General features: G+C 37.9%; 1 protein-coding gene across 1 annotated transcript in view; it reads left to right on the forward strand.

Annotated features, from left to right (window-relative positions):
• The first annotated feature begins 699 nt into the window (after window positions 1–699).
• Window positions 700–14,428, forward strand: part of LOC122074041 (T-complex protein 1 subunit eta) — a 14,687-nt gene continuing 958 nt past the window's right edge. The window contains exons 1-13 of the mRNA XM_042638830.1: window positions 700–901; window positions 1,046–1,306; window positions 5,606–5,731; window positions 5,813–6,016; window positions 8,362–8,531; window positions 8,824–8,959; window positions 9,729–9,845; window positions 10,025–10,144; window positions 10,230–10,328; window positions 10,417–10,506; window positions 13,745–13,832; window positions 14,095–14,183; window positions 14,274–14,348. Coding sequence (XP_042494764.1) covers window positions 887–901; window positions 1,046–1,306; window positions 5,606–5,731; window positions 5,813–6,016; window positions 8,362–8,531; window positions 8,824–8,959; window positions 9,729–9,845; window positions 10,025–10,144; window positions 10,230–10,328; window positions 10,417–10,506; window positions 13,745–13,832; window positions 14,095–14,183; window positions 14,274–14,348 — 1,590 coding nt within the window. The 5' untranslated portion in view covers window positions 700–886. The remainder of the gene's footprint in view (window positions 902–1,045; window positions 1,307–5,605; window positions 5,732–5,812; window positions 6,017–8,361; window positions 8,532–8,823; window positions 8,960–9,728; window positions 9,846–10,024; window positions 10,145–10,229; window positions 10,329–10,416; window positions 10,507–13,744; window positions 13,833–14,094; window positions 14,184–14,273; window positions 14,349–14,428) is intronic.

The raw sequence follows: 14,428 nt of genomic DNA on the forward strand, positions 1-14,428 counted from the left end.
TAAAGATGGTAAGTAGTTTATACAAGGGAAAATTGCTTGATTTCCCATTTATGGGTTTCTCTTTACAAAATTACCCACCAAAAGTTTAAGTTAACAAAAATACCCAAAATTATGTTTTCCTCTACAAAATTACTCACTTAAAGTTTAAGTTAACAAAAATACCCAAAATTGAGTTTGGGTTTACAAAACTACCCACACAAAGTTTCAATAATAAAAAAATACATGATTATATGTGGAAGATGAAGACTCACTATTTTGGATAGTTTTGTAAACCTAAACCTGATTTTGGGTATTTTTGTTAACTGAAACTTTGGGTGGGTAGTTTTGTAAACCCAAACCCAATTTTGGGTATTTTTGTTAACCAAAACTTTTTGTGGGTAATTTTGTAAAGGAAAACCCAAAAGTGGGTAATCATGTAATTTTCCCTTTATACAATCACATAGGATAATAATTACATTTTATTATTTATTTATTTATTTGAGATTCACTTTCTAGGGTTGTTTAGTTGACAAAGATCAAAATATCAAAATTATGAAATTATGAGTTCATTTTTACTTGGGCCTAATAATAATAAAAAAAAAATCATTTCCTTTCCCCGGAAATCAAACATATTCTGATATTATTTTTCTCTGTAAAATAAGTTTTATTTTACACAAAAACTTGCATTCCTCTTCAGGCCAAACGGAGCCTTGAGTCTTCCAATTTTAGACCCTTGGTGGAAAGCCTAGAGGTTCCGTTTCCCCTCTTCTTTTCTCTGCGAACTCATAGAAAGAAGCCGCTGCGTAGGCTTCCTTCAGACTCTCACTCTAAATCTCAAGGCGCTGCACCATAAACCCCTAACATTTTCACTGTCACTCATAACTCTCGAACTGAATCTTTAGCGACAATGTCGGCTATGATGGTAAATCTCTTCGTCTCTCTCATTTCCTCTGAAAAAAAGCGAACTTCCGCAGTCTCCGATCTCTATTCTCAACCCTAGTTATCGTCTCTGATTCACATTTATGTGTCTGTGTTTTACTCTTTGTCTGCTTGTGTGAAAAAACAGCAACCCCAGATCATTCTGCTAAAGGAAGGTACTGATACGTCTCAAGGCAAGCCACAGTTGGTGAGCAACATCAATGCGTGCACCATAGTTGCTGACGCCGTTCGTACGACCCTAGGCCCGAGGGGAATGGACAAGCTGATACACGACGATAAAGGCAATACTACCATCTCTAACGACGGTGCTACCATTATGAAACTCCTCGACATCGTCCACCCGGCGGCAAAGATTCTTGTTGACATCGCCAAGTCCCAGGACTCTGAGGTATCATTAGCAGAGAAACTCCTCTCTTTGCATATGTCAGTGACTACTAATTGGTACTCCGGTCAGCGAGTAATCAGCTAACGACTGAAATGATTTTAATTAATGTTGTGTCCTATGTCTGATCCATTATAGTAGGTTTAGGCTAGTCAGCTCTTATTTGTCTTTCCTTAAGCATTACCGTGAAGGAGAATAAAATTAAGTTTATTTTAGCATTTTCTGCTATATTTCCGCACCCATCTAATTCATTAATAGCAGTAGTAATTTCCCAGGGTGTTTAGTAATGCTGGTTCCATTTGAAGAAATGTTTTTACACTTTAGAACATCAAGCCACTTTGTGGTGCTGCTGTAGTAGGAGTAGTAGTGAGGAATGACATGCAGAGTTTATGTCTTGTCCTAAGTATGACATCAGATAGAGCTGATTGAAGCGCAAGGATCCATGTAGCCGACCCCATTTAGCTGATATTTTCTTAACTTGCTGATGCTGGTTTTCTTTCCTTTTACTTTCATTTTTCCTGTTTTGTTTTTTTTGCTCAGATCCATGTAGCCGATCCCATTAAGTTGGGAGAGGCTGAGTTGGTTGTTGTTGTTGTAATATGAAGCCACTTTGTGGTGGTGCTGTCTGTGGGGGGAGTCCCCTGTTGTGTTGAGTTTCTTATTAGATGGTGGTAGTCTATGGGATTCAGTTGGTGTGGCTAGGTTCTGTGGTACTTGGTCTCCTTTGCAGTTTGTGGTCACTTTTTGAAGGAATACAATATTCAATTATTTGGAGAATCACGGTCTTCCAGACTAATGTCCAGTCCAAAATTTTTTCCCTATTTTATTTCCAGTAATATTACTTTAGTTCAATTGGTGTCGTACCAAAATTTGGGGAATGGCTGGCCGAGGATTGCTTTTTGGAACTTGCTCTATCCTCACCTTGATTTTTTTTTTAATACATGGCCTATGGTTTATTAACCCTTTATAGTTGTACTTCGAACTTCACGCTTTTCCAAATATAGTACAACTTTCCCTAATTTAGGTGGAAAAAGAAAAATTATCCATGGAACTAGTTCTTCATGTGATGCAGCCCGTAGGAAGAAAAAGGGGAAAATAGCTTATCAGGCCCCTGATTTGGTCCTGTTTGGTCTTTCCACAATAGCAGTCTTCTTGAAGAATTCCAGCAGCAGCAGCAACTTTGAGGTTCTGATTTCTTTTTGCAATTTAAGTTCTGTTTTATTTCTGTTAAATTTCTAGAAGTTTGATTACATGTTGGAGTAGCTGTTAGAGGTGGTTTATATTTCCCAGTCATGGGTTAGTTTTGGATTGCTTGTACTTGAATGTTGAATCCTCCCCGGAAACCGGGCTGATCCCTACATTATAAATAAGAATTGACTCTCAGTTGTAAGTAGTAGTTTTGATGAATGAAGGCTTGCAGCTGTTGGTTTCTCAGCGTGAATTCAATGTGTGTGTGAGGAATGAACTTCTCCTTTGGCTTTGGGTGGGAGGGTTTTTGCTGGTAACACCTCTAGTTCTCTGCAAGTTCTTCTTCTCAATTTTGTTCCTGTGATCTACTACTTAAGTCCCAACATCAATAGGTTAGGCTGATAAATGGAGATATCTCGGTCAGGACTGAAACCTGGTTGAAACATAAGATTTTTCTGGGCCAATCGAAACCTAGGTTTTGAGGCCAGAGAATATGTTTTTGACCTAGTTTATTTTGTGCTGCCTTTTTTACCATTTTATACCAATTCCATGAATTAGTTTCAAAAAAGAAAAATGTTACTTGTTGTTGGACCCAAGTTTGCTAGTGTATGCTGAATGCTGCCGTACACTATCTCTATTATATACATTGACTACATATAATTTAGCTACTAGAAATGTAAATATGCGATTAAAACAATCAAAACATACATTAGGTTAGGGAAATACAAGTATACAACTGATAACACCCACTACTCATTACGACATGGAGTTTCTTGGTGGGTCTAATCCACGAGCTACATACCACTGAAGATGTTGCTAATACCTTGACGCTCCTGCAAATGCAATACATATGTGTCCCATGCCATATTTTGTAACCAACATTATGTCTATGTACTAATTCTTCAAAAAATTAGATTAGGGGGGAAAAACCGAAAAACCATTACCTTCAAGTTCCAATTATGCAAATTGTAGCTGTAGAAGGGAAGAATGCCAAAAAGTAGGAGGAAATAAAGTGATTTGGCAAAAACAGCAAGTGTGGCAAAATATACTTGGCAGTGTCAAAACTTGCAAAGCCTGCCGAAACAGAGTTGAAACCTGGTGTGAACCAATTTTGACGCTTTGTTTTGCCTCAGACAAAGTTGAAACCGAGTTCTCTCAGACGAAATTGCAAGTTTTGACCAAAACTAAGAAGCATGTGGATTAGTACCAACCCTTCTCAATACCCTGGGGATACTTTTACCAAATTTCCTGCAACCTGCAATTTCACATATCACTTTCAATCCTGTTCAGTTTGCGTTGAATGCCATCCCTTATCATCTTATGCCAGTCATTTCTTGGCCCTACCCAAAAACCCTAATTTCAGGACCCTACATAGCCAATGCCCCCTCCATCCCGTGTTCTGGCTGCAAGCCCACAGAAAATCTATTGTACCATGATCCTTCGAAAATTTCCTTCAAATTTTAGCCACAGTTGTTCCCTACTACAAGCAGAACCAGGATCGCCTATATAGTGAAAAGAGTGCAACTAAAGGAGAAAGTTAATATCTTGCAACAGAAAAATCTGATAAGCCTAACTTTCTGGTTGAGCGCTGATCTGTAATGGGATAAAAAGTCTGCAAAATTATCTGAAAGCAGAGAACAAATATGACCTTCAAAGATGAATCCTAGTGCTATAGGAGAACAAAGTAGCAGCGCTGAAACTAGAATTCTATCCAATAATTCTCATAAGAACAAATTAGAAATAGGGATGAAACTTGGCCCAGACCAGACCTAGGCCCGATCAGCTTGACCCTGAATTTCGCCCAAATACACTGGCTTGTCGTGAGCCAAGGGCGACATAAGTAAGAGCCATGCTGGGTTGAGTTCAGCCCATCCCAATGGCTCAGCCTGGCCTGAATCTGATGGTCTAGCCCGATTTGTAGGGTCAGCCTAAGCTCAAACTGAAACTCTATGAAATTGATACGAGCTTGACTATGTGCTCAATTATATTGTAAATTGAGATGACTAAATTTTATTTTAACTTATTGGGATATGCAGACACTGCTTCCTGAAACTCACAGACCATTTATGATGATCAAACCATAACACTGCAAGCCTCTGCAACTTTCCTGGCACTCTATCTGCAGCCCTCACATCTGCTCAACACCATCAACGTCACATCTCCTCAGCTGCTGCCCATTGAGCACTCAGCGCAGCCCTCTTGCGCTGCTGTTCTGCTGACTCGGCTGAATGAGTTGACTCAGTGTGTTGACAACAATGACAACATCACATACTGGTGTGCCCAACACTATTGTGGTTGAAAATTAGACTGGTCCCATGATTCGTCCTCTTTTTGGTCATTGTAAATTGTTAAATATGACAAGGACATGGTTGAATGTATTTCGTTGTGGAAATAGCTGCTCTTCATCCACACTAAAATCTAGCTGGCTTGAACTCTCTGGCATGTTGCATTTGGTTAAATTTGGTCTGTCTAAACACCTCCAAGAACCCTTGGAAAATTAGTGGGTCACATGTTTCTTCCTCTTCTGGCTCATTGAAATCATTAAATTTGACAAAGGCATGGCTGGACTTTGAAGTGATTTTCTGAATTCCTTTAAGGCCCCATGTAAATGTTGTTAGGTTTTTTATGCCAAATGATTGATCCTTCTACATTCTTTTATTGGTAACCATTATAATAAATGCAGAGTCAGAGATATATCTTGTATCTTTAGTACATCGAATAATTTTGGGAGTTCATAAAGAAATGATTTGTAAACATCTTCAAGTGGGTATTTTCAACTTGAATAGTGTTTTGGTTCAAGGTCCTTAATAAAATCCATGAATTTGTTTGGTGACATGGTTGGTCCTCTCACATGTTCTCTCATTGGTAACCATAGATTTTAGAAATGCCTGGGCAAAGGTATGGATTTGTAGGTTCATTGTATGGAATGATTTCTGCACACAAAGGTGCTCATAGATGCAATGGATCAGTGGCTTGTATTTCTCTTTTATATAGTGGTTTTCTTTACAGTTCATTCCTTCCATTGGTGTGGAGATGTACACGTTGTCTCCCTTGTAGTTTTTTGGATCATATTTTTCAGAACCTTCTAGAGTTTTCACCCCTTTTTGTTGTGTGCAGGTTGGTGATGGAACTACCACTGTGGTGCTTTTTGCTGGGGAGTTTTTGAAAGAGGCCAAGCCTTTCATTGAGGATGGAGTACACCCTCAGAATCTCATACGGAGTTATCGAACTGCATGTTCTCTTGTATGTTTTCTGGAGTTTTGCCTTTCCATGTCGTTGTGATGCTGAATTATCTCATACTGAGTTTTTTTATTTTTGCATCAGGCTATTAACAAGATAAAAGAACTTGCAGTAAGTATAGAGGGAAAAAGCCTGGAAGAAAAGAAAAACTTACTGGCCAAATGTGCTGCTACAACACTCTCCTCGAAGCTCATCGGTGGGGAAAAGGAGTTTTTTGCTTCTATGGTTGTTGATGCTGTCATTTCTATTGGCAATGATGATAGACTGAACATGATTGGAATAAAGAAGGTATACTGTTTCCTATCCAGAGTATTTGTAATCCTTTTTGTCTATTTCTCTTTTTAAACCTCAGTAGGGCATATTTTGAAGAATATCTGCAATAATAATCAATTTGTTTGAAACTTTTGGTTGGCTCATCAATTTCTTAAAACCTTTTGATTCCAAGGTTGATCTCCATAACTCCAACTTGACGTTAATCCTTACTTATATCTCATCCACAAAAACAATAATGTTAGCAAAAAGCATACACCAAGGAACCTCATCTTGAATGTCTCTGGTTAATTTATGATGAATAGGGTCTTAAAGCTGTTCTTTGATGTAACCCAATTGTAATTGGGTCACTATCTTGAACTCCACAGTTTCTTACACTAGTCACCACATTACTTGAAATACTTCTTTTCTCTTGTATTTGCAAGATAAACTCTCTAGGGACGTTATAAGGTTTTTCTTGGTCAATAAAGACCATATGTAGATCCTTCTTGCAATCTTTGAATCTTTCCATGAGTCTCCTAAGTAAGTAACTTATGTTGTGGATCTTCTTGGAATAAAACCAAATTGGTTCTCTGTAGTAGTAGTTTTTTTTCTCAGGTGGGTTTCAATAACCCTCTCGCATAATTTCATATTATGACTCATTAGTTTTATGCCTCTATAATTATCACAGCTCTGAATTTCACCTTTATTTTTGTAAATCGGAATCACAATGCTTCTCTTCCATTCATATGAAATTTTCCTTGTGCTCGTAATCTTATTAAACATCTTGGTTAATGGTTAGCCAAGATAAACCGCAGATTCCTAAGCTCTTCCACACTTCTGTTGGGACCTCATCCGGGCCTTGTGCCTTGTCTACTTTCATATTCCTTAAAACTTCTTTCACTTCAGACACAAACCTTCTTTCACTTTAGACACGCTGATTTTTTGTATATATTGACAATAAATGGTAGAAACAACTAAAATATAAACCAATCCCTAGTTTTATGTAGCCCTTGAATCCCTAATTTTGGGTTTATACAATTGGCCCCATTATAATAAGAAACTCAAAATTACTTAGACCATGACCATATGACCCATCACAGGCTTAAATCTGGGCCTAACTTATTGAACCACGGGTTCAATTTGACCCAAAAAAACTGAACGAAACCCAAATCCACATAAATCTTCTTCCATGGCTGTGAACTGCATCAGCTTGGGTATCTGATTTTTATTTCTCCCTTTTCTGGTTCAAATTTACTTAGCGGTGGATCCGAGCCAGTAGCTCATTTTGTTGACATTCTATATTGGACTCAAGTGGTCAAGGAATCAATCCCAACCCTTTGGTTGGGAGATGTAGGCCTATGATTGGGCTTCAGTATGCTTATGGGCCCCATGTAATAGGATTTTTTTGGGTGGATAAGACTAATTTTCATTTAAAGGTCATGTTTTTCCGGGAGGCGGCTTGTTTTTGCAACATTATAGCTGTTGGTTTTAGTTCAGATTTTATTTAATTCCTCTTTAGCTGGTTCAATTTTTTATTTCACCTTTGGGCATGGTCAAGTTTAATTTAGGTTGGAGTTTGGTTTCTTATATTCTTTTCTTAGTTTTAAGGCATACATAAGTGTCCAAGCATAGTCTTAGGTCATTGGGTGGTGCTAATTATTTTTCTTCAATAAAAAGTGCTAAGGGTGTTATAGGTACTTGAGTCTATGTAAATTTTTATTAGGTTTTGCAGAAAAACAGTTAATAAAACAGTTAATTACTCTATGTTCCTGCATTTGTTTGCTTTCGCTAGTTTTCAAATGAATTTTGATCTTTTGCTGTTGACATTGTGGTAATTGACCAAATGATACCTCCTTGATTGTTGCTTGTTTTGATGCAACTTGAATGATCATTTGTTTGAATGGTTTCTGTCTCCTCTTCAGTTTTTCATTTAGGTTACTATGAAGTAGACTAAATATTAACATAACTTGGTCAGGATAACATAACCGGAAAGGTCCTAACCTAAACCCTGTTTTATGCTTGCATTGACCAATAAGGCCTTGCCTAGGGCACCACCTTGGCACTTTTGAAAACTATGTGTTTGATATTATTGGTTGCTCTTTGTGTTCATATGTTTGATTCTTGAATATTTAAAGCTTAGTGAGATTAGAACGTTTTGAGCTGGCTGGATTCAGTTCTCTTTTGTCAACTGAATCGTGTTTGGGTCTATACATGTAGAATATTCTTTATTCACCTGAGTGGTGCATGCAATTCGTAGGCATATTACTTCTGTGATGATAGAATTTTTTCTTCCTGTAGTTAATGAGATTTTGTTTGAAGTTTGGTATGGCTTTGAAATGGTTTGAAGTTTAACCATGTAGGAAGTTTGTTTTGTGCTGTAGGTTCCAGGGGGTACTATGCGGGACTCCTTTCTTGTAAATGGTGTTGCTTTCAAGAAGACATTTTCTTATGCTGGTTTTGAGCAGCAGCCAAAGAAGTTTAAAAATCCAAAGATTTTGTTATTGAATGTTGAGTTAGAATTGAAGTCTGAGAAAGAAAATGCGGAGATCAGGTGGGCATCTAGAAGTTTGGTCCCTTTTTTTTTGGGGGGGGGGGATGGGAGGTGTTCAGAGTTTTGCATTTAAACCTGAGGGACTGCTTCTGTCTAATCCTAATCAGGATTAGGGGCCTATTTCTTTTGATGCTTTTCCCGTAGTCTTGGGGAGGGTGTTATAAAAACTTTCCTATGTATGTTATGATGACCTTTAAACTCTCGGGTCCTGCAAATATTTTCCTATAACAGTAAAATATTTTCAAATGTTATCTATTTAAAAGTCATGCTGATTGTTATTTGCCTTTTGCAGGCTTACAGATCCCTTACAGTATCAGTCAATTGTAGATGCTGAATGGAATATTATCTATGACAAGTTGGATAAATGTGTACAGAGTGGTGCCAAAATTGTCCTCTCACGCTTGGCGATTGGTGATCTGGCAACACAGGTGTTTTTTCTTTTGCTAATATCTAACATGTATCTCATCCTTAGCTTGAAATCCTACAATGTGGAATCTTCTATTTTTTGGATTTAGAATTAAAAACAAGAAAGCAATAACAACTTTAACAATATTTAGTTTGTATTGGTTTTTCACCCTGTTGTGTTAACACTAGCACTGAGTTTTGCATGATATTTTGATTGTGAATTTTATTAACTTTATATTGGCAAAAAGGTTCTTTGCACGATCCAATTAGGAAGGGGTTCCGTGGTGGAAGGATTATGTGGCAATTCCAACTGTTGAATAGATGGTTGGATTGGAAACATGTCAAATTTTAGAGCCCAGCTCAATCGTGTACTCCATTTATTGGCATGCACCTTCTCGGTAGTCCGATCATTAGTTTGCACCCTCTTCATAGTCTTGGATTTGCAAGGCTTTATTTTTACTTGTTGCCAGTTCCATTTGGCTTGAAATTCGACACGTGAGCAGGGTACCTTGGCGTCTTCCTGTCCACAAAAGTCTGGCCCCATCTGGGCTGTCATAGGGTAGACATTTGGGCTCTATGGGTTTGTATTTGTTTATTGTTCTACTGTTCATGGTTTGTTGATCATTAATTTCTAGAGAGAAATTAATGGAGTTAAAAAATATCCAGCGTGAGTTGCCTTAATGCTCAAAGAATAGTCCAGTATGACATTGTAACAATGGTAAAAAGATTGTTCTTGTGCAAAAACTCAATTATCAAAACAATAATTCCATCGTCTGCTTGGGTTTTCTACAGTATTTTGCAGACCGAGATATATTCTGTGCTGGCCGTGTAACTGAGGAGGACCTGCAACGGGTTGCTGCAGCAACCGGTGGAACTGTACAGACATCTGTCAACAACATTATTGACGAGGTTCATTCTTAATTGTCTCTTATTTTTAGATTATCATGGCCACACTGAATCCATCTCTCTTGAGCTTTGAAAAGGACAGTCTGGTTCTTTATCCCTGTTTTGAAGCCTTAGTAAGCAGTTCTACTTTCCTCCTTTTTTTAAACTCTTTTTCAACTGAAAAATGAATTGGTGATCTAAAGGTTCTGGGGTCATGTGAGCTCTTTGAGGAAAGACAAGTTGGAAATGAAAGATTCAATATCTTTAGTGGGTGTCCATCGGGTCAAACAGCAACAATTGTTCTTCGAGGTGGAGCAGATCAGGTGTGTCATTGCTTTAAAGGGAGCATGAAAATTTGTTGTTTTTGTCATTTATTTTTCTGTTGTTAATCCTTTTGCTCATTTTCAGTTCATTGACGAAGCTGAGCGGAGTCTACATGATGCCATTATGATAGTCAGAAGGGCTCTAAAGAACTCTACTGTTGTAGCTGGTGGTGGTGCTATAGATGTATCCTACTTATCCTGCAGAAGCTTCATTCCTGACTTTTTCTGTTCTCTTAAGGGCTTGGTCATTTAATATATTATTCTTATGGCAGATGGAGATTAGTCGGTTTTTGAGGCAACATGCACGGACAATAGCTGGGAAGTCACAACTTTTCATCAACTCCTATGCAAAAGCACTTGAGGTTGGTATTTTGGTGCCATAAGCTCTTCTGTATTCCTGCTGCTTTTTCTGTGCCCTTGCTTTATGTATTAATTTTACTTTATAGGACATTGAGATTTGTGGAAAAGAAAATCTAACTACTATAGTTCTCACCTTTGGTTTACCAGAACCTCAGACTTGGTGGACTGTCGAACTTATAGATGGTGGGGCACATATCTACTTCTTTTTGATGGTTTATAGATTTGGTCTGGAGTTGTGGCTGAATTTAGTATCTTTGTTTGGTTCAGAAGGGTTTCAGTGGTAATAGTGTCATTGGGTAGCTAGTCGACAGACAGACCTTGACACTGGTGAGTACAAATCCAACCATTACCAACATAAAGCGAGTTTAAAGCTTCGGACTGCGGATGCATAAGCTTGATGCATAACCTTATACAAGAAAAATTATGTACCTCTTGGCTTACAAATAACCATGGTCCAGGAATGCATTTTCTCTATGCTTTCTTGGGCTATAAGTGTCTTTTGTGCATAAGAGGAGAAGCCAAGTTGGCTTGTATACAAATGGTTTATATTGTAGATTTAATCCTGAATCAGGGAAATCCAGTGGGAGATTAGCTTGCGGCGGGATTGCAGGAAAAGAACACAACTATGTAAGAGAAAACTAGATAAGTCGGTTGAAACAAATCAGGTAAGTCAGAAATTATGGTCGATTAGCTTACTGGGCGGGAAAAATAAACTAGTAAAGTTGGATGGAAGTCTAATGTTTAGATTCAAAGATATGGAGCAAATATACTCGGACTGGGAAAACTCAAGAGCAGTATGACGGTTTCTAAACAGGTTTCAGTTAAAGAGTTTAAATAGAAGATGGACACCCAAAAATCCCTGGCAGAAATTAGATTTGTAGATTCAGATTTGAAGAAGTCGAGTTAAAGTAGGATTTCAAAATCGATAAGAAAACTGACTAAAAGCAGAATCTGATTTTTAATGATCTACCCAACTGGTCTACCCAACCGGTCAAGGATGCGAAGCTCAGCTAGCTCTTGAAACAGCTGATGCTAACTTGAGTAGAGCTGAAGGAAAGAAACAAACTATTGAGGAGAATTTAGAATCAATCAAGCAATTTGATGGCAAATTCTAGTAGTGCTTAAGTGTTAATTCAATAATTAGAAATAGAAATTGATGTATGAAGAGAGAAGAGAATTAGAAGAATTCAGAGAAGAAAATAGAATTGGAGGGAAAATTCAGTGTTAGAAAATCAAATGCACTAAGAAGAAGAATGAGGAAACATAACACCTGTTAATAGCATGCAGAAGAAGGAAGAAATAAGGTCTGGGATACCAGTCCCATATGCACTGCTCAACAGGATCAAAACTCTTCAGGAAACGATAAATTCTTTAATCAAGACATGTCCAATTGAAGGGTGTATATTTAGATATATTAAATGAAAAAAATGACTTACCGAGAGCAATTCAGGTCTTTTTTTTTTTTTTTTGGGATTTTTTCAGTCTGTTTGGGCGAGATTTATAAGAACTCAGATGGCGCCAAAATAAGTTGCATTCTGGACAGAAAGCTCCATACCCTAGTTGAGTTCACCTTTTAGAGCATTGAACAATCTTCCAGATTAAGAACCAGATCTGAAAGTCAGACGATCCGGTAAAAAATATCCCTTAAAAGAGTAGAAATAACTGGAAACAGAGATGCCGCAGGGCTACTTTAACTACTGAATTAGAGATTTTTCAGTAATTGTTAAATCTCACCATCAACAGTGGAATACTTGATGAGTCTAGCAGAACAGAAAGGTAGCAACAATAAAGATTGGGAGAGCTTTCTGGATACCGTAGGCAAGAAGGAAGCAAAAAGGTGGAAGAAAGAAAGAGATACAACTTGAATTTCCCACCTAAACTTCAACCAACATCCCACCATCCTGTTCACTGTCTCTCACAGCACTGCTTCACACAGACAATTGAGCCATAGCACAGATTGGATCATCAAAGTTGTGGGCTTCTATTCTGCCCTCTTCTTGTATTAGTAAGTTAATCGCTATTGCAGGAATAGAAGTCTCAAAAAATAGAAACTAATTTGTGGTACTATAACAGCAATAACCATTGCTAAATTTCTACCCAAAAAAAAAAACAGCTATTACTAAACAAGTAGTAATAAAATCAGAAACAATTGCTTAAAAATATCTACTAAAAGACTTCTTATGCAAGGCATAAGTCCCATTAGTTGGGCCTAAGACATAAGCTGCAAGTGGCTTTAAGGTGCTGGGCTTGATGGGACTTCTTTATGGCTGTCTCGATGGGGCTTAAGGGCTGGCTTCTGCTGGCTGTTTCTTCTTTTTGGAATGTCCTGTTGTTGGAATCTTGGATCTACATCACTGATTGATGGTGATTCCAATCAGACCCTACTTTGGTGATTCAATAGGTTGGGTATGGTGGTGATTCCATTCCCACAAGCCAAAGGATGAACCTTTAGTCATATTCTCTCGTTTTTTTTTCTTCTTTCTTTTGTTAAAAAATAAATAAATAATAAGAGAATTGAAAAAAAAAATTCCATTATCGATTTATGTTTGTCCCTTAATATGATCGTTTTACGATTGATATCTCGCTGGCTTTACTGGTTGAAGATCGATTTTGCATTAGGTACACTAGTCCAACAGAAATTGGTTTTTTTTTTTTTTTTTTGAATTCACATTGTGCTGTTGTGGATGGTGGGAAAAGTTCTCAATAGTAATACAGGTCTGAAGGCCTGATGGAGTGATCCAACCAAGTCAAGTGTCAGCCTATTTGTCTACAAACTGGAATGCTATTTGAGTGGTGCCACCTTCCTACTTCTGTTTTTATTCTGTTGATGAGCGCCATTGAAGTTGGGGACTATGAATTATTCTATTAGGTTAAATGATGTGTTCTGTACTACTATAACCGAGAATTTCCTTTGTAATTTTCTTAACTGCTGTCGGCTGTTCTATTATTTATATGCTTCTTTCTGCCTTTTGGCTGTCTCTTCATTTTCCTCATCAAAAGAAGATCAATATTTATGATTTAGTTAAAAGGGGCTGGCTTGTCCAGCCCTTGGTTTCTATTTATTGGTTGAGCTGTTCATGAATATGGATACCAGCAATATATCGTTGTTTTTGTAATCCTCCTGCTGCAGGTCATTAACAGGCTGGCTCGTCTAGCCCTTGGTTTCTATTTATTGGTTGAGCTGTTCATGAATATGGTTACAAGCAATATATGGCTGTTTTTTTTATCCTCCTGTTGCAGGTCATTCCTCGGCAACTCTGTGATAATGCTGGATTTGACGCGACCGATGTATTGAATAAACTCAGACAGAAACATGCTCTTCCTTCTGGTTAGCTTTCAACTTCTGGGGTTGAACTTATTCCTATACATGCCGCACCTCTAGTTTCACCCAGGTTGGCCGATCTGTTGATTGTGACCACTTTATCCATGAGATTATTTCTTCCGAGTCAGGAACTCCCTCCCAGGATCCCTCCTGCTCTCACTCAATTGGTTGGATAGTTACAATGATCAGTTTGGTTTTGGGTGTTGTTTTTATGACCATTTTTTATTAGCAAGGTTCTTTTGAATGATGCTTACGATGATAATCACAGGCGAAGGTGCACTTTATGGAGTAGACATCAACACTGGCGGAATTGCAGATTCATTTGCTAACTTTGTATGGGAGCCTGCAGTTGTGAAGGTATTCCCAGCTAATTGCATTCTCCCCACCTCTTCCACCATTTTTGAGCCATTTCCATATGTGATGTGGTTGTTTAATCATCTGTTGCAGATAAATGCTATAAATGCTGCGACTGAGGCAGCTTGCCTGATTTTAAGTGTCGATGAGACGGTGAAAAATCCCAAGGTATTCTGAACTTTTATGTAAAGTGATACTGGAAACACCATTCTTTACCTCCCACCACCCCCCCCCCAAAAAAAAATAAA

Source organism: Macadamia integrifolia, chromosome 3 (genome assembly GCF_013358625.1).
Source record: "Macadamia integrifolia cultivar HAES 741 chromosome 3, SCU_Mint_v3, whole genome shotgun sequence".
NCBI classification, from domain to species: Eukaryota; Viridiplantae; Streptophyta; class Magnoliopsida; order Proteales; family Proteaceae; genus Macadamia; species Macadamia integrifolia.